The following is a 26,549-nucleotide window of genomic DNA, read 5'->3' as shown; positions in this document are numbered from 1 at the left end:
GCAACATATCCAAAATACTATCTCAATGTGCAATCAGTGTGAAACAATTATTGAGATATTTTATTCTTTTTTTTTTTTTTTGGTACTGAGATGGAGAGCATAGGTCACACCTGCCTCACTGCACTGGCCAAATTTCCATGTTCAAGACCACACAGGGTTGGTGGCTACCTGACTGGACGGCAGAGGTCTAGAGGCCACCAGGGGCCCGGGTGTTGCATGGCCCCTGTCTGCCTTGACTTCTTCTGCCGGTCCCTCAGTGGAGAGGGGTGGGAACCACCCTGATCGGTTTCGCTGTGTTGTAATGAAAAATAACCACTCCCATGTACTCAGTCCGATGCCTGACATTAAGTAGCTCCCTGGCTTGTTTTCTTGTTTTGTTTTGTTTTTGACGTTTTCTGTTTGTCAACATTTGTCTTCCTTTAATACCAAAAAGACTAGAAAGCGGATCGCAAATTGCCTCAAATTAGCACCTTGGGTCCACTTTTTTTTTTTTTTTTTGAGACGGAGTCTCGCTCTGTCGCCCACTTTTTATCAAGTGTGTGATAAGGAGATTGTTAACTTCTTTCACTTTTAAAATAGTGGTAAAAGTCAAATACCATGTGACAGCATTAGCCAGCTTCAGACACACAAACTCAAGTCAATCTCAAGTGGGTAATATTTTCAGCTGTTATCAAAACCCTTTGCTTTGTCTTCCTTTGCTTGGATGTTCTGGAGGATCCCTTCCTTGGTTATGTGAGGGACCCAAGGTGTTCATGGGTGTGGCAGATGCAAATCTAAAGGATCAGTGGCTCCTGGGACAGGCCAGGTCAAAAGGCAGGCGGCCTGGCCCTGGTGGCCAGTGTGGTCTTTTCTAAGTTAGCTACTTCTGAAAAAACATGTCCTAGTGATTTCCAGTAAGGCGGCATTCTCCTGTAATCTATCCCTCTTCTCAGATTCGGGAAGAAATGTTATCTCAGCTTCAAGTCACAAGACAGAGCAAGAGATTCCTAGGATTTGCAGAAGCAGGATGAGGCCCAAAAGGAGCAGAGCCCTACCTGCCTCTAGAGCGGGGAGAGGGAACTTCGTGGAGCTCTCTTCTTTAAGTCCTTTGTCTTTAAGCAGGGGCTGGTGTGCTTCTTTTCTCTGGCACGTCATCCTTTTTTTTTTTTTTTTTTTTTTTGAGACAGAGGCTCACTCTATTACCCCGGCTGAAGTGCAGTGGTGTGCTCTCAGCTCACTGCAACCTCCACCTCCCAGGTTCAAGTGATCCTCCCACCTCAGCCTCTGGAGTAGCCAGGATTACAGGTGCTCACCACCGTGCTCAACTAATTTTTGTATTTTTAGTGGAGACGGGATTTCACCACGTTGGTCAGGCTGGTCTCAAACTCCTGACCTCAGCTGATCCGCCCACCTTGGCCTCCCAAAGTGCTGGGATTACAGGCGTGAGCCACCGAGCCCGACCTGGGGCACATAATCCTGATGTCACCTTCACCCACATTTTAGTGGCACTGCAGGACATCTGCACCATCTCGGTCTACACTCTGAGCAGCAGTTAGTCTGGGTGCAACGGGAATACATGTCCTGCAGCTAAACCTCCGTCCCCACCTTCCACTCTCTGCCTGGGGTTGTTCCAGTGAGCAAACAGGAGTCAGTCTGCGTCCTGGAGAGCTGGCAGTATCTCCGCAGAGGACGTCTGCTTGCCTGCCCCCAGAAGAAGGCGAAAGGCCATTCCTTTCTGCTGTTGAACTAGCATGTGCAGGGCAGGCCCCTACTGTGTGCCATATCCTTGGAAACAGGCACATCACAGCTTATGACCCCATTTACAAGTGAAGAAACTGAGCCCTGGAGGGTTTGTGTTCTTTGCCCTGGGTTGGTGAGTGGCCTTTCTGTCCCCAAGCCCATGAATTTCCACCATAGTTTTCCCCACTTCCAAAACTGGCATGGGAAAACAGCCAATAGGCCGTTTGTCTCAAATATTCACTTCTGGATGGAGTGGAAAGGAATCTTGAAAAGAAATGCAGCTGGGGTGTTCTCAGCACATGGGAGCTGGTTTTGAAAATCACTGTCCCCCTTTGTGTGGTGAATGTGGCCAGGATTTACGTGAAGGCAGGATACTCGGTTTTCCTTTGCCCTTTATACTGTCACTAGTGTTCCCGAGGCAGGCAGACTGCCATTTCTCACTCTCGAGGAGCGCCTGCGTTGAGAGCAGGAAAGCACAGCAAGCCCTACTTAGAAGCAGAAAGAGGGAAAGTTTGCCTAAAGCGTGAGGGTTCTGTCTCCATCTGCCACCCACCGCCACGGCTGCTTCAGCCCCCGGCCATGCCCAGTCCTCCCGCCTTCCCCACGAGCAGACTTGACCCACCTTCGTAGCTTGGCACTAGGCTGTGCCGAGCAGTGTTCGCCGGTGGCTCTGGAGGATGTTTAGCTGGAGACGAGCTGCTAGGCACTAGGGGGTTGGCATAATGCCACTGGCATTCACCACTGGCTGGCAGTGTGCTCAGGAAAAAGTGTGCCACCTCACAAGGGGATCCTTGGGGCTGCCCAAACTTGGCCGGCAACATTGGCTTTTTGCTGCTGAAGACGTGAGAGTCCAGAGGGAAGTGTCCGTAATGGTAGGAGAAGGGCAGGCTGTAGGATGGCGTGTACAGAAGGTCACTACTTTCTGAGTGGAGCTGCGGTTCCGGAGGAACGGGAGCGCTTGCAGGGGGACTGGCTCTCCAGTTTCCGAGCTGGCCGCATTCCAGTTTGTCCATTTGGAACGAGCTGTATTGCTGCATGGCAAAGAAGATGGATGAAGAGCGAGCAAGGGGCCAGCAGGAAGGAAGCTGCCTTCCGGCCCTGCAAGATCCGCCCCAACGGGGCCCAACCCCACCCAAGGGCTGCCCCTACCCTCGCCACCACAACAAGGTCCCACTGGTGACAGGCACACAACAAGCAATACCCCAGTGACCTACTCCCAGGGTAGAAAGAGATCCCACATCCCGAACTAACAACAAATCAGACACACATGGACACTTGCTGTTTCTTTTCTTTCTTCTTTTTTTGGCATAATACGGAGGCAGTGACGTTCAACGGGTCTATCTGCTAATGACCATGCTACCAACATTCACTTGGCATAGAACAGTCAGAGCACTTATTTATTTATTTATTTATTTATTTATTTATTTATTTATTTATTTATTTTTGTGATGGAGTCTTGCCCTGTCGCCCAGGCTGGAGTGCAGTGGCACTGTCTCGGCTCACTGCAACCTCTACCTCCCGGGTTCAAGCGATTCCCCTGTCTCAGCCTCCTGAGTAGCTGGGACTACAGGTGCGTGCCACCATGCCCGGGTTAATTTTTGTATTTTTAATAGAGATGGAGTTTCACCATGTTGGCCAGGCTAGACTCAAACTCCTGACCTCAGGTGATCCACCTGCCTTGGCCTCCCAAAGTGCTGGTATTACAGGCATGGGCCACCGCACCCAGCTGACAATTGCTGTTTCTGAGAGCTCACAAACTACTTTTTAAAAAAGAGGCAGGGCTTTCATTTTTCAAATGCTGTGGAAATACAGTGGACTGGTGTTCTAACCCACCAGTCTAGAATCTAACCTGTGGATTCTAATAGTCTGAAGTGCCTTTCCAATTTAGTCTTCTGTTTCCTAAACTTGGCTAGCCCACCGGGATGTCAGCCTTCCCAGGCTGTCACTGCCGTGTAAGCAGGACCTCCCGGAGGGACCTTGCTGCACGGCAGGAAGATCCCTGCTGTGCAATGAGAGGCTCCCATTCCTTAACGTGTCCAGGTGTCTCGAACCCCTAGGATAGATGTCAGCACCCCAAAACTGCAGGACATGCATGTTACCTGTGGGGGGTAAGGGTTTGTTCTCAGCTTTGTCTTCATCTTGGTATTTTTGGGTTTCACTAATTTCCTAGTTTCTTGTGAGGTAGACAAGGCGGTCCTCCAGGAGTCCTGGGACTTGGCAGTGGACACCTGCTCCAGGGACAGCTGAAGTTCCTTGTATTCAATCTCCCTGGAAGGTGGGAGTGGGCCGAGTCATGTCCAGCAGCAGCTTCCCTGGCACCAGCCCTTGGGGAGGACATTCTCAGTGCTCCAATGTGTCTTTTCACTGGCGTTGGATGTGGATGGGATTTGAGACAAGGCCAGCTCACCCTCATTATAAAAGCTGTCTGCAGCCCCAGGCCAGGCCATCCCAGGAAATGCTGAACCAGGTCAGAGCTCTCTCCAGTCCCACAAAGCCCCAAACACATTTCTGGGGGAGGCCGTGGGCCACTAGGAAAGCCGTCAAGGGAAAAAGGGACAGGCGGAAATGCCATGGATGAGATCCACCTGCATCCAACATGAGCACCTGTGGCGCAGCTGCCTCTCCAGTTAGCACTCCAGGAGGCAAGAGTCTGGGACCCTCTGCGGGCCTGGGAGCCTGACCACCAGCTTTGTGTATTCTCACACTGGGGGCCCATCTCTGCCCTAAAGAACCAACTCAGCAGGGTCATGTTCACACAGGGAGACGTCGACCCAGCGAACCAGCCCGTACGTTTGCTCAGGAAGAATAACTAAAGAGCTAAACTGTTTTCTCCCTGACAGTTTTGCCAGAATCACTTGATTTCTAAGACACACAGTCATTCTATGAACAAACCTAGAGCCTACATCCTCACCCCAGATGAAGTGCAAATGAGAACCCTTTTCATCACGGGGCTGGGGCACAGCAAGGGTCAGAGCCTGGAGCAAGGTGATTTAACCTACAATAGCTATGGTGGGTGAAAAGTCATATATGGCCCCAGATAGACATCTGTCCTGTTGCTTTTAATGGCCTTAAAAGTATCTGCAGGCTGGGCACCTTGGCTCATGCCTGTAATTCCAGCACTTTGGGAGGCTGAGTGGGAGGATCACTTGAAGCCAGGAGTTTGAGACCAGCCTGGGCAACATAGCAAAACCCCGTCTCTACAAAAACATATATATTTTTAATTTAAAAAAAAAAAAACCATTTGCAACTGAACTTGACCTTCTGGAATGTTTAAAGGACCAAATATTTACCATCATTTGCAACAGGCTCTATAGGAAGACAGGCAAAAAATGGGGTATTTCCTGTCTCAAACAGCAGGAGCATCCAAGTTGATCTGAAGGCTTATAGGCATGGATAGCACAAGTTTGTATTCTTGATCGGGGGTGTGCACCCTCTTTGCACCCTATTCAGGATGGGGGGCATCCCCACCCACCCCCGATGCTCCTCACTAGGCTGTGTGATGGGATCCTAAGCCATGCCCAGTGCAGACCCCCTCCTCCCGGCTCCCCCTGCAGCCTCGCACTTGACCTTCACGTCTGAGCATAGAAATAGTTTGGACCTTCCAAAATGACCAGATTGCTGGAGAAAAAAAAAAAAAAAAAAAAACAGGAGACAAATGAACAGTTTGAGAAAGAGGAAAGAGAGAAAGACAGATGGTGCTTATGGGAGCCGTCCGATGTGGGACAGGAGGAGAAAAGAGCAAGGAGAGAAACAAATACGTGTGACTTACGTGAGAACATAATTGACACTCACGATGCAGTGGGGCCGGGACGAGCGGCTGTTGTGCACCACGGTGGCGTAGCTCTGCACCCACACCCAGCCGCCCCGCTTGGACAGCAGCCGGTAGTACTTGGTGGTGACCTGGCCCTTCACCAACACTGCAAGCACAAGGTGACATGAGTCCTCAGACGCTTCGCAGGCCCCACCTCTGGGATGCTGCCCCCAATGGACTCCTCTGAGAACTTGCCAAAGGGGGGGGGCTTTCTCCGCTGGAGGATGCATGTCTGTGTGTGTCTCGTGCGTGCGCGCACACGCACACGCACGCACACACACACGCACACGCACGCACAGGCAGACACAGACACGTGCACACACACACACAGATGTGCACGCACACACACGCACATGCACACGCACAGGCACGCACACGCACGCACAGACACGTACACACAGATGTGTACGCATGCACACACACACACGCACGCATACATGTGCATACAGGAATTTTGCCTACAACTTCAAGGAGTTCCCACCCATTAAGAACTCTCATTTAACAGTCATTGCTTTCACTGAGGGAAACATTTGCCACCACAGTTTGTACCTGGCAGAGTGAAAAAATTGAATCTGCTTTTTAGTTTCCAAAATGCCATGATTATGTCTTAATCCCCAAATCCTTAATGGGCAGGGGGGTGAGTGATGTAGTTATTTACACAAAGTAGTTAAGTGCATTCAACCAAGTGTCAAGCTGTTGCTGATGTTTGCTGTTCAAGAACATGAGGGTATTCACAGTGAAACTGTTTGTTACTCTGTTGCCCTTTATATTTTCTTCCCATTAATCCCAGTTTTCCTTGGGCTCATTAATTTGCTATGTTGTTTATGTAGGAAGGACCTCTACTTGGTTACAGAGTTCCTGAAAATTGGGCCTATGGGCCTGCTTCTGTGCTTGGGTGCAAACTCCAGGCTGCTAAGCAGCTCAGCCAAAGGCTCGGTGCACCCATAAACCACAGTTCCACCTCACTGCCTTCCAGGAGGCAGGTCAGGGAGGAAAGTGCCAGAACCTGCAGGTGGGCAGTGGAGAGGTGAAGCTACTCCAGGGAAGGGGAAGATAGCACAAGTCTAGAAAGGCATCCTTGGATGCCTGGGTCCTCAGCTCCAGAACATTCCTGCTTCTCAAGGCAGCACTGGCCCCTGGACCTAACTAGCAGCTGTCTGAGCAGAGATTTGGGGAGGTGGCCAAAGGGGCTGAGTCTGTGACTGTACCAGCTGGCGCTGAAGGAAACTCCCCAAGGCATATATCCAACAAAAATTCAGACTTTGAGGCTCATATGCAACAAAAATTCAGCCTTCCTATCAAACCACTAGGCAAAGCCCCCAGTCTCTGCCCAAACACTCCTGGGCTCTCCATGGCCCTTTACGCTTCCTTTTCACCTTGCAGATGGCTCTTTCTCATCCACATCAAAATATTTTGGTGCAAAAGAAACGCTGCACGGAGTTATTCACCTTACTATATAAAGGGTTTGTACAGATTGATAAAAACACAAAGGCCCTAAAAGCAATATAGGCAAAGAACATGAATAATAATTCATCAGAGAATAAATATAATGGGCGAAATGATGAACAAATGCCCAACTCCCTTGTTTAACTTAATGGCAGATCCATCCATCAGATCAACAGACATTAAAATAGAAACAAACATTGTATGATTCCCTTTACGTGAAATGTCCAGAATAGGCACATCCACAGGGTTCAAAAGCAAATGAGTGGGTGCCAGGGGCTGAAGGGCGAGGGCCACTGGAGTGACAGTCTCCTTTCAAAACATTCTGGAATTAAAGGCGATAGTTGTACAACACTGTGAATATAACTAAAAACCACTGAAAATGGTGAGAAAGGTGAATTTTATCTTTAAAAAAATGGAAGGCCAACAGGTGACACCGGCTAATATATGGTGAGTGGCATTTTCTTTTTTCTTTCTTTTTTTGTTTTTTTTTTTTTTTCAGACAGACTCTCTCCGTGTTGCTCAGGCTGGAGTGCAGTGGCATGATCTCAGCTCACTGAAACCTCCGCCTCCTGGGTTCAAGCAATTCTCCTGCCTCAGCCTCCCCAGTTTTGCCAGTTAGCCAGGCTGGTCTCAAACTCCTGACCTCAAGTGATCAGCCTGCCTCGCCCTCCCATAGTTTGCCATTATGGCAAACTATGCAGTCATTACAGGCATGAGCCACGGCGCCGGGCCATTGAGAGGCATTTTCATATGTGATGGAAGGATGAGTTGGTGTGGTCCTTCTGGAAAGCAGTCTGATCGCTCACACCCTCTGACACACGATTTCACTTCTGGGAATTGATCCTATGGAAATTATGAGCAGTGCAAGCACACACTTATGTACAAAGTTTCATTGCAGTATTGCTGAAAATTCAGGGGAAAGGGGTGGGGAGAGACTTAACTGTTCAACAGTAGGGAAACCAGTAAATACATTATGGCAAACTATACCGCCATTAAAATGATGATTAATAAGAAATTGTAATATTATGGGAAATGCGTATGACACAATGTTAACAGAAGAAAAGATTCAGAAATGTGTAAAGTATAACTCTAATTATGAAAAAATGGGCACGTGCACACACACCACGCCCTCCAACAAACTGTGTGATCCTGGACAATCTACCAACCCCCCTGTGACTCAGTTTCCTCATTTATAAAAAGAGGATAATCAGTCCTTACATCATCTGGTTGTTGAAAGATTAGATGATCTATTTGGGGATTTAGAACACTGGCAGACACAGCTGAAGGGCTCAAAACATATTAACTCTTATCTGACTGAAAATGACAGATAATTGCCACTTTCTTCTTTTCAGCTTTCCTTGACTTTCTAAATTTCCAACAAGGAGGAGGTTTAACCAGAATGACATGTTTTTGGTTTTTTCACATGGGAAAGAAGATTGTGGGGGTTGGGAGGCAGGAATCCAGTCTCCATCAGGCCCCACCACCCCGTCAGGATGAACCTGGGGGCATGAGACAGTGCTGCTGTGTAACAAGCATGCCACCGGCTGGAGAGAGGCCTCTCTGGGACCAGGCAGAGAGCAGCGCTTTTCTGCCCAGGCTTACTTAATATTTGCATCTCAGCTGATTCAGATCGCTGTGAAGGGTGTAGGCAAAGGCCGTGGCAAAGAGAGAAGCCTGACAATGCTTCTCCTTCGGGGGTTTGCTTCTCTAACGAAAAGATACGTGGTGTCTACTTCCAGCTCATTTCACAGGATTACCTCATTCTAGCCTCACTACAACCATGGGAGGCGGGCAGCACCAGGAAACCGGGGCCAACAGAGCTTGAGGGCACAGCTGGAGTTCAGCCCAGGTGTCCTCAAAGTGGCAGCTGTGGGAGGAGGGTGCAGCGGCCTCTGGAAAGTTCTCCGTAGCTATTAGGCTGGTATAGAAGTACCTGTGGTTTTTGCCATACTTTTTTTTTTTTTGGAGACGGAGTCTCACTCTGTCACCCAGGCTAGAGTGCAATGGTGAGATTTTGGCTCACTGCAACCTCCGCCTCCTGGATTCAAGCCATTATCTCTGCCTCAACCTCCTGCGTAGCTGGGTTTACAGGCGAACACCACCACGCCCGGCTAAGTTTCATATTTTTAGTAAAGACGGGATTTCACCATGTTGGCCAGGCTGGTCTCGAACTCCTGACCTCATGTGATCCGCCCACCTTAGCCTCCCAAAGTGCTGGGATTACAGGCCTAAGCCACCACACCCAGCCCTCTAGTTATATATAAATATACTATCCAGAAAATTAAGTGGCCTTCCTGCTTCTTCCAGAATTTCTCCTGCAGGCACAGCCATGTCTCGGAGACACCCCGGGGAGGAAAGTAAACTTTGGCTCTGAGCATAACTTCTATTTCTATTTCTGTTTTGGATTTTTAAGGGCTAAAAAGGATACCAAAAGTGCCTGTCTTGGGTTAAACAGGGTCCCCCAAAAAGATATGTTTCACATCCTAACCCTAGTAACCTATGGATGTGAACTTATCTGGAAAAAGACTTTGCAGCTGGAATCTTGTGAATCTCAACGCAGAGTCATCCTGGATTACCCAGATGCACCCTAGATCCAAAGTCAGGTGTCCTTAAAAGAAAAGTCACAAGCCGGGCACAGTGGCTCACACTTGTAATCCCAGCTTTAGGTGGACGGACCAGCCTGGCCAACATGGCAAAACCCTCCCTCTACTAAAAATACAAAGATTAGCTGGGTGTGGCGGTGCATGCCCGTAGTCCCAGCTACTAGGGAGGCTTAGGCAGGAGAATCGCTTGAACTCAGGAGGTTTAAGTTGCAGTGAGCCGAGATTTCACCACTGCACTCCAGCCTGGGCAACAGAGTGAGACTCTGTCTCAAAAAAATAAAATAAAATAAAATAAAATAAAGTCACAGACACAGAGGAGCTAGCCACGTGAAGATAAAGACAGACTGGAGCGATGCAGCCATGAGCGAAGGAACGCCTGGGGCCACCAGGAGCCAGAAGAGGCAGGGAGGATCCTTCTCTAGAGCCTTCAGAGAAGGGCAGTTCTGCTGATACCTTGATTTCAGCCTTTTGGCCTCCACAACAGTGAGAGAAGGAATTTTTGTTGTTTTAAGCCACCCAGTTTGTGTTCATTTGTCACAGCAACCCTAGGAAACAAATCCACCACCCTAATGGGAAAAAAAGTAGTCAATGGAATCCCTGTGCCCTCACGGTTCTTGTCCCTCCTGCAGGGGTGGGGGGAGCTCAGTGAATGTCGTCGGTGACACTGACACCAAGCCACCTACTCCTTTGGGGACTGGGTCTCCAGCACACTTGCATTTCTGCAATGCAACCATGCTCCGGCTTTCCCTCAGAGCAGCTGGTCAGTCCCTCCGCCCCAACAGTGGCAGGGGGAGTGTGTGCAGGTGTGAGCCCTCACCTCCGCTCTCCAAGTCCCAGACTGTTCTAGGGCACAGCACAGTTCTGTGCTCTCCAGGCACATGCCTCTCCCATCTCCCAACTGCTCTTGCTACTTCAGAGCCCTCTCCACTCTGCTCTTCACAGCTGCCTGTTCAAGTCTCCTGGATATCTCATTTTAGAATTGACACACCATGCCTGGTTTGCACAAGAAAACTTTCTAGCGCCCGTATGAGTGACACCGACTGAGAAGTTCCATCCAAACACTAAGTGCTTGCTTCTCTACCAAGCTTGGTCTCCAGAATGACAGGGACGGCTATGAGATCATGATTTGGGCTTTAACAAAAGACAGAAAAGGGTTGTTCACACCTCCAAGTCTCCACATGCATCAAGGAGCAAGGACGAAGCCATCTGTGCCTGCCCAGCCATAAGTCCTGGTTGTCACGGGTTTCTGTCCGTAGAGACTTGGGGAGGGAAGAGCAACAGCGAACCCTGGGAGTATTGAGTCCCTGGGTCCCAGTCCACACCGAACCCAGCACACCACGCGTCTGTGGACCCAGTGGCTCATGGGCCTGCCGTCCGCCTCCCACTCGACACTGGCAACCTGTCCTCTGACTTCCCCGAGCCAACAGAAGGCGGAGCAAGAACAGAGGACACGCCATCTGGGCCACACTGCAGAAGACCCAGCTCCTCTAACTGTCTGCACCCCATTATAAAGCACCCCTGACCGGCCATGGGCATGGCAGGACTGGACAGCAGGAGGATGAGGCATTCCACTCCATCCAAATTAATCTTTGCCTCGGTTTGGATTCTAAAAGTGTATGGCTGGGTGCGGTAGTTCACACCTGTAATCCCAGCACTTTGGGAGGCGGAGACAATGGATCACCTGAGGTCAGGAGTTCTAGATCAGCCTGGCCAACATGGTGAAACCCCATCTCTACTAAAAATACAAAGATTAGCCAGGCGTGGTAGCACGCACCTGTAATCCCAGCTACTTGGGAGGCTGAGGTAGGAGAATTGCTTGAACCCGGGAGGCAGAGGTTGCAGTGCACTCCAGTCTGGGTGACAGAGCAAGACTTTGTCTCAAAAAAGATTTTTTTTTAATTTTAAAAAAGTAAAAGTGTCACTTTTTTTTTTCGAGTTTTGCTCTGTTGCCCAGGCTAGAGTGCAGTGGCGTGATCTCAGCTTACTGCAAACTCCGCCTCCCAGGTTCACACCATTCTCCTGCCTCAGCCTTCCGAGTAGCTAGGACTACAGGCGCCCACCACCATGCCTGGCTTATATTTTGTATTTTTAGTAGAGATGGGGTTTCACTGTGTTAGCCAGGATGGTCTCGATCTCCTGACCTTGTGATCCACCCACCTCAGCCTCCCAAAGTGCTGGGATTACAGGCTTGAGCCACCGTGCCCGGCCAAAGCGTCACTTCTTCAAACATTTCAGTGACTAGAGCATCCCCACTACGTCCAGACGTTCCCAAACCACCTCCATTGGCAAATCAAATCGGTGTTTGTTAACCCTTGTTAACAAATCTTGTGTGTCCCAAGATGGCCTCTCCCATCGTGGAACAGTGGCCTTCCTGGGCTTCCCCTAGCCGGCAGGCGTAGAGCAGTCAGAGACAGGGCTCTGCGTGGGTTCAGCTCCCAGCTCCGCCACCTCCCAGCTGTATGAAGGTGGGCAAGTGGCTTAACCTATCTGGACCTCAGAGTCCTCACTGGTAAAATGAGGATCGTGACCATGAGACCCTCCCTTATTGGGCTGGGAATGTGTGTAGTCAGTTAAACTAGTGCCCCACAGCAGTAAGAGCTCCATAACCAGCAGTTCGTCCACCGTTGTTGCTGTTATTCACAAATGGTGTCCAGATCATAGAGTTTAGGTTCCACATCCACAATCTAGAATCCAGGCAACTTCCTGCTCCTATACCAGCTAGAGTCTCGCTGAAAGGGTGCACACAGCTGCTTGAGAACCGACAACAGGCAGCTGTACTTAATCATGGGGTGGAGGACGCCACACTCGAGGCTTGACATTCAAGTGTGTATCATGGATGATAACTGCACCAACAAAAGGGACATGTCCCCCCCAGCTCAGTCCTCAGCGCCTCCTCCCTGACCAGCTACCTCCCGTGGCTGGGGTGGGCGTGCTACTCACGGAGGTGGTGCGCGTAGCGGAGGTGGAACACGTCGCAGCCATGCACGTGATGGTATAGGGTCTTCTCGATCAGGTCCTGCGGCTCGTACCCCGTCACCTCGGTCACCCTGCGGGGGCACGGCGGCTCAGTGAGTTACACCACTCTGCAGACTGCCTTTCATTTAAACTAATATTGGTTTTGCCAACTAATCAAGTGCTAAAAGGCTCAGGGGGGAAATGTTGATTTTGGAAACTGAGAATGATCTTTTTTACAAGAAGCAAGTCTTTGAACTCTAGCCCGGTACAGGATGTAGCACTATTCATGAACGGGGATATTCTTCTGAAACCACCGGCTAAGAGAATGTTTGGAATGGCTTAAAATTGTAGCCTTTTTCGAAGTTCAGCTTATCAGGGAATGCTTACGAGTGAACTTTGATACCGATATTGTGAGAAAGCTGCTACGGTGAGAAAGAACGCACTCTTGGAGGGCTTTGGGGGGACGGTCCTGTGCCAATGTTTTTTATAAATTGTGGTAAAATATACATAATATAAAATTCACCATGGTAACCACTTCTAGCATACAATTCAGTGGTATTTGGTGCACTCACAATGTTGTGTAACAGGCATCACTGCCCCTTTCCAGAGCTTTCCATGACCCCCAAACATTCTGTCCCTATTAAACACCAGTTCCCCACTGCCCCCTGCCCAGCCCCCAGTAGCCTCCATTCCACTTTCTGTCTCTAAGAATTTGTCTCTTGGAGAAAGTTCATGTCCGTGGGATGGCACACCATGTGGCCTTTTGTGTGCGGCTTCTTTCACTCAGCATGATGTTTCCAAGGCTATCCATGCTGCGGCATGTGTCTGAACTTCATTCCTTCTTAGGACTGCATAAGTTTCTGTTTCATGTAGACATCACATTTGGTTCCTCCATCCCTCTGTGGACGTTTGTTTGCATATCTTGGCTACTGCGGGCGTGAGTGTTGAAACCTCTGTTGCATGCTAGACACTGTTGATTGGCACAGATGGTGTCAGGATGCTGCCGCTGGGTGATTCCCACTATTGGGAATTACGGAATAACTGGAGACCTTTAAGGCTCCTATGAGGGGAGGATTGGCTCAGACCCCCCAGAAGACAGGAAAACGACCTAAGATATTGTGACTAAAAGGAAAGCCTTAAGCTCTCTAGAGAAATGGAAGCATTTTCCTGGGGCTTACGTGACACAACCCCTCTGTGTTCTCATCGAGCCCCAGGCATATTAATTTCCCACTTCGGCTCTTTGAAGAAAAGTGGCTCTCAGTACCCCAGACCACATCATCACCTACATGGGGATCGCTCTGGCTGTAGGTGGAAGCGGCACGTGGCAACGATGGTTTCCCAGGCTTTGGGCAATGGGGCCGGGCACCATGTCCTCGAAGGGGGTGGTCCTCAACATCCTGGTGATGGATTTTCAAGAACAGATGAAAGAGAGAGGGATGAAGGGATTCCAAGGCAGGTGAGGCTATGGTGCAGAGTCAGTCCTGGAGACCGGGTGAGGCTGGGGAAAGAGGGAGGGCCAGGGCTGGGGGCCCTCCCTGCTAGGATAGGAGACGTTAGCTGTAAATTAAGCTGAGAAACTTGACCTCACTTTCATTCTTTAACCCGCTTCCCTTTCTGTTAAGATCTGCTCAAGCTTTGGGTCGTAAATCTTGGAGAGCCTCATGTTTCCCTGGAATCATTCCCTGTTTGGTGTACTCATTTCCATGGTGTCCTACTAGGGTAGGAAGGAGACAGGGCTTGCAGTGGTGGGGAAGGGGGCCTTGCAGAGCCCAAAGTCATTCAGGGATCAGGGGACTTGTCCAAGGGCCACCTAGAACTTCAAGCCCCATCAGAATCTAACTCTGTGTGGCAGGAAAACTGAGCCATCTGGCTTCCCCCAAAAAGAAAACCCGGCATCTCTACCGTGTGGAGATGAAAGAGGCTTCCCAGACCCTTTGGATGCAAAGTTACAGAACAACGGCCCCAAACGTGTAAATGAATCAGAAACACATATATTAAGTTTCTCATCAAAGTACACACTGGCTTTAAAAATTAAAGGGAAACGGAGGGATTTGGCAGGGTGCCCTCCCAGTTTTTTCCAAGCCTCTAGTGTCTGAAGACCTGTCAGAGGGATCTGCCAAACCCCAAACATCGCTGCGTTCACCCATCCTTAGCAAAAGCATCAGCTCCAGTTTCAAAGAGAAATACCACAAAACCCCGACGAGCCCAATTTCAGGTTACGGCGAGTTCAGTTGTGTCTGGGATTGAGCGGGGTGTGGTGCCAGACAGACCCACGACCACCCTCACTCCTATGACTTGGGGCCGCAAGACCTCGGGCCAAGCCCTCGCCTGGTCCCTGGGGTTTGGACCCAGAAGGGACATCTCCCACCCTGCTTGACCACTCTGCTGTCCTCCCAGGGCTGGGCCAGCCCAAGCCCCAACCCCTTGGTGACAGACCAACCATGGTAACTGGGAAGGCCTCTGCGGCACTCTTCTGACCCCTTTCAGCCCCTCCTATGTGACTGCCGCTCAGAAAAGGCCTCAAGGCTTTGCTAGAAGTTTCCTGATATGACAGGAACAACCAGAGATCTGGGAGAGGCAGAACGTCTCCTTCAAGACCACCAGCCTTCTTTTCTCCTCACTCCAGGGGTGCAGCCCCCACACCCTGAGGCTCGGGAGCCCCCACTGCTGCTACAAAGCCCCATCCAGGCACAACCTCCTCTACCTTCAGCTGCCTTTCCAGGCAGTGTGGATTGAATGGCTTGGAAAGCCCTCAGGTCTCTCCTCTGGGGACACCATGTCTTTCCTGTTCTCGAGAATTCATCAGTCTCAGGGGTTTCCTAGAAGGACCAGAGGAAAACTAGGAGACGAAACAAGGGAGAAACCAGTCGGATCCTCCCAGATGTCTCCAATAATGACCTTGGGCAGTTGATGTCCTTCCAGCCGCCTCTCAGAAGTGGCTCCCAAGTCAGAAAAGAGGGAGCAGGAACAGAGGGGTCCACTCCAGCTGGGGCAGCTCAGCTGCCTTCTCTCCCTGCAGGGCCTCCCTCTGCATGGCAAGAAAATGGCATTTGTCGCTCTTGGCCATCCCCAGTGGTGCTGGCAGCTTTCCCCAAAGAGCACTGCTTCCTCTCTGCTTGGAGTTTCTGGGAAGATGCTGGTGACCCTGACACGCTCACCCTTGTCATTTCCCTGCCTCTGAGTGGTCCTGAAGGGTGTTGACAAGGAGCCAAATCGACTCCTGTCTTTATCTCTTGCCCCTAACAGGAAGATTTGTTTTTTCTCTATAGAGCATCAATAAATGGTTAAAATGATCAATTTTATATGGTGTGTATTTTACCACAACTTTAAAAAGTGAAAAAGAAAAGAAAGCAGCAAATTCTGGCTTCTGGACATACAGAAAGCAAAATGTATCTCTCTTTCCCCCGCCAAAGACTCGTTGCACACACACCCCACATCAGGAGTGGGGTCTCTGATGACTTAGTCCTGCCTGCACAGCCGAGGAACCTACCTGCCAAGAGCTAAACTGGCCTTGCAGCTAAGAGAGGCTTCACTGTTTTCAATGCCTCAGTCTATTATCTAATTTCATCTTTCCTAGCAGTGAGCGGGCAGGCCGTGCTGCTATTTCACAAATAAGAACATGGACGAGGCCTGACTAGCACGTGGCCTCAAGACTTGGGAGGGGTTTGACGGTTCCACAGCGTGGACATGTGTCAAAGCATCACATTGTACCCCACAAACACCACAAAGCCCTGAAAACCAAACGCAGTTAGCATTTGTCACTTAAAAATTCAATTCAATTTTAGGCTGTGCGCAGTGGTTCACGCCTGAAATCCCAGCACTTTGGGAGGCTGAGGCGGCTGGATCACGAAGTCAGGAGATCGAGACCATCCTGGGTAAAACGGTGAAACCCCGTCTCTACTAAAAATACAAAAAATTAGCTGGGTGTGGTGGCAGGCGCCTGTAGTCCCTGCTACTCGGGAGGCTGAGGCAGGACAATGGTGTGAGTCTGGGAGGCGGAGCTAGCAGCGAGCTGAGATCACGCCACTGTACTCCAGCCTGGGCGACAGAGTGAGACTCCGTCTCAACAACAACAACAACAACAACAAATTAATTACAATTAAAATTAACTTCAATTTTAAAAAACTTGGACTTTTAACTGCAGACCCAGTTAAAAAACTGGGACTGCAGCCGGCTCTTGGGGAGAGTGAAGGCCACTCCAGCACGGGTCTGGAGAGCAGGTCCTCCCCAAGGCCAGGGGAAATGACGTCATCCAATCCCCTCCTCCCAGCCCAGATGTAGACAGGGCACCCATGAGCGGTGGGCAGGGCATCCACCAGGGAAGGCAGCCTCTCTGCTCCCAGCCTCAGCCCTGTGGTAGCTTCACACCAGCCTGAGTGCCAAGGCCCCCCTCACACCGCACTCAGGGTGGAAACCTTCCATTTGTTCTAAAGTCCTCCTTGGACACAGGAGGCAGAGCTCTGACATCACGGCCTTCAAAAAAGCCCAACCTGTGCTCACAGCACATGTTTTCATTTCAAATTCTAGTGATTCAAATAAGCAAATACAATAAAACAAGTAATCAATAAGTAAATAAAATAAGTAATCAATAATTAAATAAAATAAATCAATAAGTAAATAAAATAAATTAATAGGTAAATACAATAAAACAAGTCCTTGAGTCCTAAGGCTGACATACATTCTTTCAGTTCATAAATTGGTTTTGCTTGATCCACATTCCTATTATGACTTATTCCTCATTATGATTTGGCCAAGATGGCAGCTTTCAGGGGCCCATTTCCACCACTGGTGTCTTCCAAAAGGCCACAGCCACGGTGGCAGGTGCCGAACTCACCTGGAATCCAGGAATATCAGCTTCAGGTCGAGGCTGGCCCTGAACATGAACATGTTACTATACAGCTTGATCTCAGTGATGGCACTGGGTGGCAGCGACTGGCCCACGGCCACCAGCCCCACAATCTGGTAGCAGGAGTCATACAGGGACATGTCCAGCATATACTGCCTGATCTTCAAGTAGCCACTGCAGTGGATGACCTGGGAGTGGAGAGGGCAGGGTCAGCCACTGGCCGCCCAGGGTTGGGCTGGTGCCCACTCCTCCTGGCTCATTTTCTCAAACGTGCTGAAATTCTCCCAGCTCAGCCTCTCCTCCACTGTGCAGCCCAATGTGCTGACAGGCACCGGTTCATTGCTTAGGAGAAGTGGAGAGTTGTGCTTCTTAGGAAACCACATAATAGCTGGATGCAGTGGCTCATTCTTGTCATCTCAGCACTTCGGGAGGCCGAGGTCGGGGGATCGCTTGAGTCCAGGAGTTCGAGACCAGCCTTGGTGACATGGCGAAACCCCGTCTCTACAAAAAATACAAAAATTATCCGGGCATGGTGGTGCATGCCTATAGTCTCCAGCTACCTGGGAGGCTGAGGAGGGAGGATCACTTGAGCCCTGGAGGCGGGGGTTGCAGTGAGCCGAGATTATGCCACTGCACTCCAGCCTGGGTAACAAAACAAACAAACACACAAGACAACAAAAAATATCATAATAAAATATAAGGGTTGTCTTATCCAATTGACTGTACTGCAAGTATCTACAAATTAGGGCTCTGTAATATGTGATGGAGATATACCTTACGAGCTCGCTGCCAGCTGTGAGTAGGTAACACAATAAAGCCATCTGGGGGAAGCCAACCATTTGTTCCACAGTGCTCACATCAGTGACTGTGCTGCTTACCACCTTCCAGTGGGATTGAACTTGGCATCTGTATCACTCCAGTAAATAAACAATTCTGTCAGTAGAATTTTTTTTTTTTTAGACAAGGTCTCACTGTCGCTCAGGCTGGGGTGCAGTAGTGCACTCAGGCTCACTGCAGCCTTGACCTCCCACACTCAAGTGATCCTCCCACCTTAGCCTCCTGAGTAGCTGGGACCACAGGCATGTGCTACCATGCCTGGCTAATTAAAAAAATTTTTTTTGTAGAGACAAGGTCTCATTATGTTGCCCAGACTGGTCTCGAACTCCTGGGCTCAAGCAATCCTCCCACCTTAGCCTTCCAAAGTACTGGAATTACAGGCATGAATTACTGTGCCCTGCCCCAGTACAATCTTTTGAACTCTTCATTTTTAATGTATTTTTATTTCCTTTATTTATAATTCAAGATTTTATCCCCTCATAATAGTAAGCCCTTCCAATTGCTATAGCCAAAAGCCATACAGACGAAAATGCAGTGTTTCCGTGTCAAACAGAAACACCTGTACAGCCTCGAGCCTCACTACTGGAAGAATTTACTCAAGCTGCAGTCTGTGACATCTTGGCAGGATCATTGTCATCACGACAGCAGTGAAGAATCTTAGCCCTAAGTTCTCTGTTCCAAAACCCTTCCTGCAGGATTTCTGAATGCATTCATCGTCTTTAGGGCTGAAACAAATCTTAAAATCCTTCTAGTCTGTTCTCCCATTGTATTAATGAGGAAACCAAGAACAAGACGGTGTTGTGTATCACTTAAGATTGGACAGTGCACAGTTAATAAGTGGCAGAAAAAAAGTCAAGACCCAAGTCCCATCCAGGCGTGGTGGCTCCTGTCTGTAATCCCGACACTTTGGGAGGCCAAGGCAGGAGGACTGACTGAGGCTAGGGACTCAAGATCAGCCTGGAAATACAGCAAGACCCTATCACCACAAAAAATTTAAAAACGAGCTGGGTGTGGTGGTGTGTGCCTGCGGCCCCAGCTACTCAGAAGGCTGAAGTGGGAGGATCATTTAAGCCCAGGAGTTTGAGGCTCCAGTGAGCTGTGATTGCACCACTGCACTCCAGTCGGGTGACAGAGCAAGACCCTGTCCCTTAACAAAAAGACCCAAGTCCTCTAAAGAACGTCTTTTGGCTCCTGGGGCCCCACCGTGGCCCAAAGAGGCTTAGTATCTGGGACAAGAAGGAAGAAACATATCCCCCAAACTGTAACAGCACAGTGAGATACAGGTCAAAGGAGGAGCTCAGAGTGGGGTCAAAGAGGGGAGTTGGGGAGGGGCCTTCCAGAAAGAGAAGACAAAGGTACAAAAGTGCCCTTTCCTCTCACTCTATCCTCCTCCCTCCTTTTCTAGGGGGAAAATCCTCCTGGAAGAAAGTTTCTAGCAGCCTCCTGCCTCATACTGATGGGTTATGATGTCTGTCCTCTGAGGTTGGAGAGATGGCAGTGAAGATGCCTGGGAGGAGGGTGAGGAGCCCAGAGAGGGGACAAAAGGGTTGGCGGGGGGCACTCAGCACAGACTTCTCCCGACCCACTTTTCCCTGGGGAGTGGCTGACTCTCGTGCCCTGAGACGCAACCTACTCCTCCATTCTGGAATTAACCAGAACAAGCAGTGGTGTCTGGCAGAGAAGTGGAGCCAGGGAGGAGCACGGGCTGGGCTCAGAGTCCCAGCTCCGCCACCGAGCCCCTCGTGCCATCCCTCCTGTGGTCCTTGACTACAAAACCTGGCCGGTGCTGCTCATTCCAAAGGGCAGCTGAGATGCTTGAGGGAGTGGCCCAGATGTGGTGCTGCAGATGAAAGCTCTGCCTCGTGCCTTGGAAAGGGCTCTAGCATTACTGTGGTGCACACCGCCATAGATGGCAGGGAACTCGGTGGAGCATCCCGAGAGGAAGAGCAGGGTCCATGCTCTGGATACCACTCCTGGCTGCACCATGCCCGGGATGGGCCTCAATAAACTCCAGAGGCGGCAGCTCCAGTGGGACTGGTCCACATGCAAAGTGCCAAGGTATTAATAAAATGTGCCCTAAGCCACGCTGATTCCAGGTCTTATGCAATGAATTCCAGCCAGCCTGGAACATCCTCCTAAAACACCAGCTGTCACATGTGCCTCCACCAGACTGTGCCCCATGTTCCTGGAGAGTTCTACATTAGTGGGGATGATGAGTTTGCGTTCCCATGCCTTCCTTTCTGCAGAAGCTCTTGAAGACACACAGGGAGGACCCACGGCCAGCTCCTCCCCGCACCCATGACTCCCCGTACCTTGTATCCACTGCAGGTCAGGCCCGCGTTCCTTTTCGCCAACACACACTTCATTCGAAGAAAGAACGACCTCTCTATCTCATACTCTGCAAGCAGGAGCAAGGTGAGGTTGGCAGCTGCCCTTCCGTGCTTCCCCCATCCTTCTTCCAACCTCACCAATGTGTTCCCAGGGCCAGACGCAGCTGCCAGAGGCCTTCTCAGTGTGCCCAGACCCTGCTCAGAGATCTTCAGCCTTGGCTGAGATCTGGGTGGGGCAGTGGAGACACCAGCCCAGTCCTGGTGTGGCTTCCTCGGCTCTAAAGGAAGGCAGCCAAACGAGGCCACACCTGAGGCCCCTGATGGGCCCTGCAGAGCTCCACCTGCAGTTGCCCGCCCCTGGGAGCTGTGGGCTCCGGGAAGGCCCAGAAGCCTCTGACTTCCCTCAGGGTAGCAGCACTTAAGTACGTGTGACCCATGCTCGGCAGATCCATGCTTTCACCCTCATTTCTAGCCCTGGAAGGACCACCCCGTCATCTCTGCCTCTCCAGGGCTCTGCCCTTCCTACTCACTCACTTCGCTTTTGCAGGCCTCACACGCAAATCTCTGACCTCGCTACTGTCAATGCAAATGTGTCCCCTAAGGAAACACCCTCTGCCTCAGGAAGGGACACCAGCGCTCTGAGACACAAATAGAGAAGAACCTCTGAGGGAGGGTGAGGTCACCCCACTCTAAATAAACAGCCCTGTGGTGGAGGTTAATACATGAATTTTAAAGGGAGGTTACCACTAGGAATGGAAGCAAGGTCTTCTACCCTCCCTGAGGTCACCGTCCTGTGGAAGCTCAGGAATCACCTCAGAGGGCACCCCCCACCTCCCCTAGTTGGAGAGGCTGCCATATTTTACCCACAATTCCCCCTGCAGTTGGTGTCTGTGGGCAAAAAGCTTCCCTGCCTGCCCCAGCCATTTCCAGATAAGCATGGGGGGTGGAAGCTCAGGTCTAATATACATGAACCAGTCATTAACTACCAAGTTCTAGGGAGAGCCCATTTCTCACAGGTTTATCATAAAACAGTGGAGGTCATTTCAGACACAGAAAGTCAGCAAGGGAGCAGCTGGGGAGAAAACCAAGCACTTGGGGGATGTCAACCCCTGCACCCCTCGGCTGGCTGTGGAAATGAGTCAGGTGCAGCCTCAGCACTTTCAGCCCGTGTTGCTTCAGGCTCGAAGGCCACAGAAGGGGTGAAAGGGTCTCATGATATTCCCAAGACACATTTGCTCTCATTTATAATCCCTCTTTGGGAGGTTGTGACTCAGACAGGGTAAAATGAAACCAGGGGTAGGGGGAGAAAGCACAGTGCCACACAGTTAATATACTGTGCAATTTTCAGGCCAGGCACGGTGGCTCACGCCTGTAAATCCCAGCACTTTGGGAGGCTGAGGTGGGCGGATCACCTGAGCTTCGAGACCAGCCTGGCCAACATGGCAAAACCCTGTCTCTAATAAAAATACAAACAAATTAGCCAGGCCTGGTGGCAGGCACCTGTAATCCCAGCTAGTTGAGAGGCTGAGGCAGGAGAAACGCTTGAACCCGGGAGGCAGAGGTTGCAGTGAGCCGAGATCAGGCCACTGCACTCCATGCCTAGGTAACAAGAACGAAACTCAGACTCCAAAAAACAAAACAAAACAAAACAAAAAACCATACTGTGCAATTTTCAAAAACAACAACAGCTCTGTGTTCTGCAATTCTCTGACACCTGTTGTCTTTGTCCAGCTTTAAACAACGCCACAGTGAAAGAATTTGATTCAGGGGCGACGTTCTAGCCTAGCCCTGATTTTGTTAGAAATTCCCTCTTCAGAGACATGATTCATGTTGATGTATGCAGACATATCATATCCAAGAATCAGACCTTAGCTACAACTAGGTGCCCCATCTCATTTCAGAAATGAACGTGCCAGGCTCTCTCCTTGGTAAGGAATAATTAGACTCCAGTAACTATTTCTGGAGCTGAAACTTGGGGGCCACAGAACTTTCTGCAAGGGATTTTACAACTGTGTGTGCTATTTTGTATTCTCTTTTCCCAGCCCGAGAATGACTGCCCCCCTAGAAGACAGCAATAAGAATGCAACCCATTTTTTTCCTGCAGCCAGCTACTCCATTCTCATCATCCTTAAAGCCTCTTCTTTCGCATTTTGTTCCACTGGGGTATTTTGGCCAAGCTGGGTACTATAGTCCAAAGCACACACAAGACCCATTTGTCAAGAGGCCTGTTGGCCTTACTGGATGGCTGGAGGGAGTTAAAAGGCCAGGGCCCCTGGAAGAAGTCCTTCTGTATCTTCCTAGCACTCATCGCAATTGAAATTTAAGGAGTCATTTGTGTAATAACCAGGGCTTCTTAATGATTTGTGCCGCAGCACAAAACCTACAGATGCCTACTTGGAGTAACATTTTTAAATACATAAAATAAAACATATAAGATTACCAAAAAAGCAACTGTATTGGAAAATAATTATCAAAATATTTCAACACAGTGATATGGATATAAATGTGCTGCTTTATTAATACATAAATAAGAAGATTCAGTAGCAGGTCTCAGAACTTCTGAAATTCTGAAGTGGGTACAAGCGGTATGTTTAAACCTGCAAAACTTTAATATGATATGGAAAATACCTGTGATTTCTGTTGTTGGCAAAACCATAGGTACTAGTGATCCCAAGATGGTTTATCGTCTATAATCAGAAGCAAAGGAAATGCCAATTTCTTTTTTTTTTTTTTTTTTGGGGACGGAGTCTTGCTCTGTCGCCCAGGCTAGAGTGCAGTGGCCGGATCTCAGCTCACTGCAAGCTCCGCCTCCCGGGTTTATGCCATTCTCCTGCCTCAGCCTCCCGAGTAGCTGGGACTACAGGCGCCCGCCACCTCGCCCGGCTAGTTTTTTTGTATTTTTTAGTAGAGACGGGGTTTCACCGTGTTCGCCAGGATGGTCTCGATCTCCTGACCTCGTGATCCGCCCGTCTCGGCCTCCCAAAGTGCTGGGATTACGGGCTTGAGCCACCGCGCCCGGCCAGAAATGCCAATTTCAACCGGAGGAAACACATATGTAATTTTCCCCACAAAATGTCATGGACCACCCCCAACCCCCGAGTTTTAGGCCTGGCATCTTGGTTAAGGAGAAGCTTGGTCTAGCCCCGTGATGCTGTAACCTAACTTTGAACCAACAGCAAATGAGGGGAGCAGGCTTGCAGCACTTTCCTCTTCTGCCTAGCGCTCAACACAGTTTCTGGCCAACAGGAGCAGCATGATGAATATTGGCTTAAAAGACACAGGTATAAATGCAAATCCCCACATGGTGGGTGCTGTGTGTGTATTGGAGAGACCTGGGCTGGGCAGTCCTAGTCATGTCCAGCCACTTGGCAGATGTGGGAAGCAAAGCCCTGAGTTCCATTTAAGAACATCGCCTTGCTTTTAGTCTGTTTTTTTCCCTCTGGATGGAATACCTTGGAGCAGGTGGTGGTGCAGCGGCTGGTGGGCCGTGAGGACAGCGGTCATCTCGTCGTGGTCGGAAGGATGGATGTATTCATAAATACTGTTGCCCGTGAGCTCCACCTGCCGTAGAAGGGAAGGGTCAGAAATGCCACCACTCCTCTGGGATTGGCGCGGGGGGAGGGGCAAGGTGTGTCACAGGTGCGCACCCTGCCAGGAACAGAACTTTGATCTCTGCTGACAACCCACGCCTTTGCCAAATGCAGAAACAGTTTTCTTTTCTCAACAGAGCTCAGAGCTCTAAACTGTCTCCCACTCCGTCTAAAAAGGCCAGGGCACTGAGGCTTGAGCTTGGAGCCAAGAGAACCCTTAGCAGGAAGGACCTGAAACCAAAGGGTGGAAAAGGTGGGTGCCAGAGGTGGGCGGTGCTGCTGGCCTGGGCAGCATTCTTCATACAGAAGAGGGCTTGAAACGGACCCAGGCCGGGGTCTCTGTCCTTCCCTTGCTGGCGATCTGAGGAGACTGGTCGGCCAGGAGGCCAGCTGTCCTGTCCACACTGCGCTCCCTGTGGGAGTCTTGTCCACTCTGAGGCCAACCAGCCGGCCACGGTGGGGGCTCCACTGCGCCCGAGGAGGATACGAACTCAGACAAAGGCCCTTTCTTCGTCGGTTCTGAGCTGTGCCCTCAGGCGCTGCCAGGCCTCTCTCACATTGCCAGCAATGTTTCTCTGGCCCTCCCAGTCCGCAATGACTGTGCTAATTCTGTGGCTCCCGCCCAGGGGTGTGGCTGGGGCTGTGCGTGACCTGCGGGAGGGCCTGGGCCTGCTCCAGAGAGCCTCGTTATGTGGGGATTATGTCCTGGGATTGCTGCCTCAACAGTCCGACGCCACCTATTTCCAGACACAGCTCACAGAGGACAGCATGTCCATGTCACTTTGCAGGAATGGATGGCCCCGGGAAAATACCCATCATAGTTACAATTTTTACACAGAGGTCCCTGGAACCCCAATTCCCGAACTTGAGAACCTTTCGAATGTTCTCCCAAACGTAAGTACCAGGAGAGGATATGATACAGAGTCTCAACACCTGGGCCTCCACCCACCTTAAGACGGACAGTGGCACAGAATGTTCTAGAAATGACTAGCAGAGCAGCCTTCTGAGCAGTGGTGGGTGGATCCTATTTTTAGAGCTATAATCAATAGTGCTGAGAGTGGCTGACAAGGAAAGTGAGTCGGCGAACCCCAGCATTGTTCAGGGGAGGCCCAGGGGCAGCGGTAGGACTTCCTCCACCGCCAAGAGGAGCCCCAGTGCCCAGCCTGAGAAGAAACTCAAAGCACTGGGAAACCGTCCTTGGGTGGCGAAGGATCTTGGATTGGTCTGGAGAATTCCTTCTCGACCCTGCCCTAAGGAGAGAGGGTAACTTAAGATAACAAAGGAGGCTCGTGGTGTGTCTTGTCCCGAGCCACCCCCTTGTTATTTTTAGGTGTGTCTTGCTGGAGGTGTCGCCGGGAGCCTGTGGCTCTCCATCAGAGGACAGACAACATGATTATCTGCAAAGCGGCCGTCCTGACGGTGCCACCTCACGCAACAGGACAACCCAGCCAGCTGCTCAGTGGAGAAGTTCTCCTGGGAGCTGCCGTTCCAGATTAGCATCTAGGCCATCAGCTTTAACTTGGGACCAAGGGATAGTGGAGGGGTGAAGTGATCTATCGCAGTCCTCTGAGCCAGTTCTTCCAATTTGTTACGATGAGCAAGTTGCCTTCTTATTCAGAATAAATTACACTTCTGGCCTGCTAAGTCGTCTTGTCCCTAAAATGGCTCTCACAGTTCTATTTTTCACATTATTCATGGAATGTTTCCTTCCAATATTATGCAAACAGAGCAACAGAGAGAATCCTATTAGAGGAATCCTCCCTACCCTTTACTTAACACCCACTTCCCAAGCCTGGCACTTTCTCAATAGATCTCCCAGACGGACATTTGCCTCCCTGAAAAGTTATTACAGGATTTCATTTAAGAAAAATAATAAAAACTGAACATTCTTCTTTCGAGTCATTCCTGTTAATCTTTAAAAAGTTTAAATAAACTGGCACCATGTAAGTCAACCATTTGGGACAGGACCATTTCCTTTTTCCTCAGGGTGGCAATGAATATGCCCTGGGAAGGCCTGTCCAGGTGCGGAGTGACAGAGGCTAAAAAATAAGAGCTGGCTTAAGAAAATATATATTGACACTTTGGGAGGCCGAGACAGGCAGATCACCTGAGGTCAGGAGTTCAAGACCAGCCTGGCCAACACGGCAAAATCATGTCATACCAAAAATACAAAAATTAGCCAGGCATGGTGGCATGCAGCTGTGCTCCCAGAAGCATGGGAGGCTGAGGCAGGAGAATCGTTTGAACCTGGGAGGCAGAGTTTGCAGTGAGCCGACGTCGCACCACTGCACTCCAGCCTGGGCGACAGAGCAAGACTCTGTCTCAAAAAAAAAAAAAGAAAAGAAAAGAAAAGAAAATATATATTAACTCACAATTTCAACAGTTTATTTAAAAAATGAAAAAATAACAAAA

At 50.0% G+C, this 26,549-nt stretch overlaps 1 protein-coding gene across 1 annotated transcript in view; it reads right to left on the bottom strand.

Moving 5' to 3' along the window:
* Positions 1-2,285: 2,285 nt before the first annotated feature.
* SIM2 (single-minded family bHLH transcription factor 2) overlaps positions 2,286-26,549 on the bottom strand; it is a 42,199-nt gene continuing 17,935 nt past the window's right edge. Inside the window, exons 4-10 of the mRNA XM_011953993.1 lie at positions 24,000-24,108; positions 20,530-20,615; positions 17,369-17,568; positions 12,520-12,626; positions 5,489-5,636; positions 3,819-3,987; positions 2,286-2,750 (exon numbers count right to left, since the gene is read on the bottom strand). Of these exons, the coding sequence (XP_011809383.1) occupies positions 2,286-2,750; positions 3,819-3,987; positions 5,489-5,636; positions 12,520-12,626; positions 17,369-17,568; positions 20,530-20,615; positions 24,000-24,108 (1,284 nt within the window). The remainder of the gene's footprint in view (positions 2,751-3,818; positions 3,988-5,488; positions 5,637-12,519; positions 12,627-17,368; positions 17,569-20,529; positions 20,616-23,999; positions 24,109-26,549) is intronic.

The sequence above is a fragment of the Colobus angolensis genome, unplaced genomic scaffold, assembly GCF_000951035.1.
Source record: "Colobus angolensis palliatus isolate OR3802 unplaced genomic scaffold, Cang.pa_1.0 Scaffold38, whole genome shotgun sequence".
Classification (NCBI taxonomy): domain Eukaryota; kingdom Metazoa; phylum Chordata; class Mammalia; order Primates; family Cercopithecidae; genus Colobus; species Colobus angolensis.
Note: the sequence above shows the minus strand (reverse complement) of the source record. Positions and strands in the feature narration are given on the sequence as shown.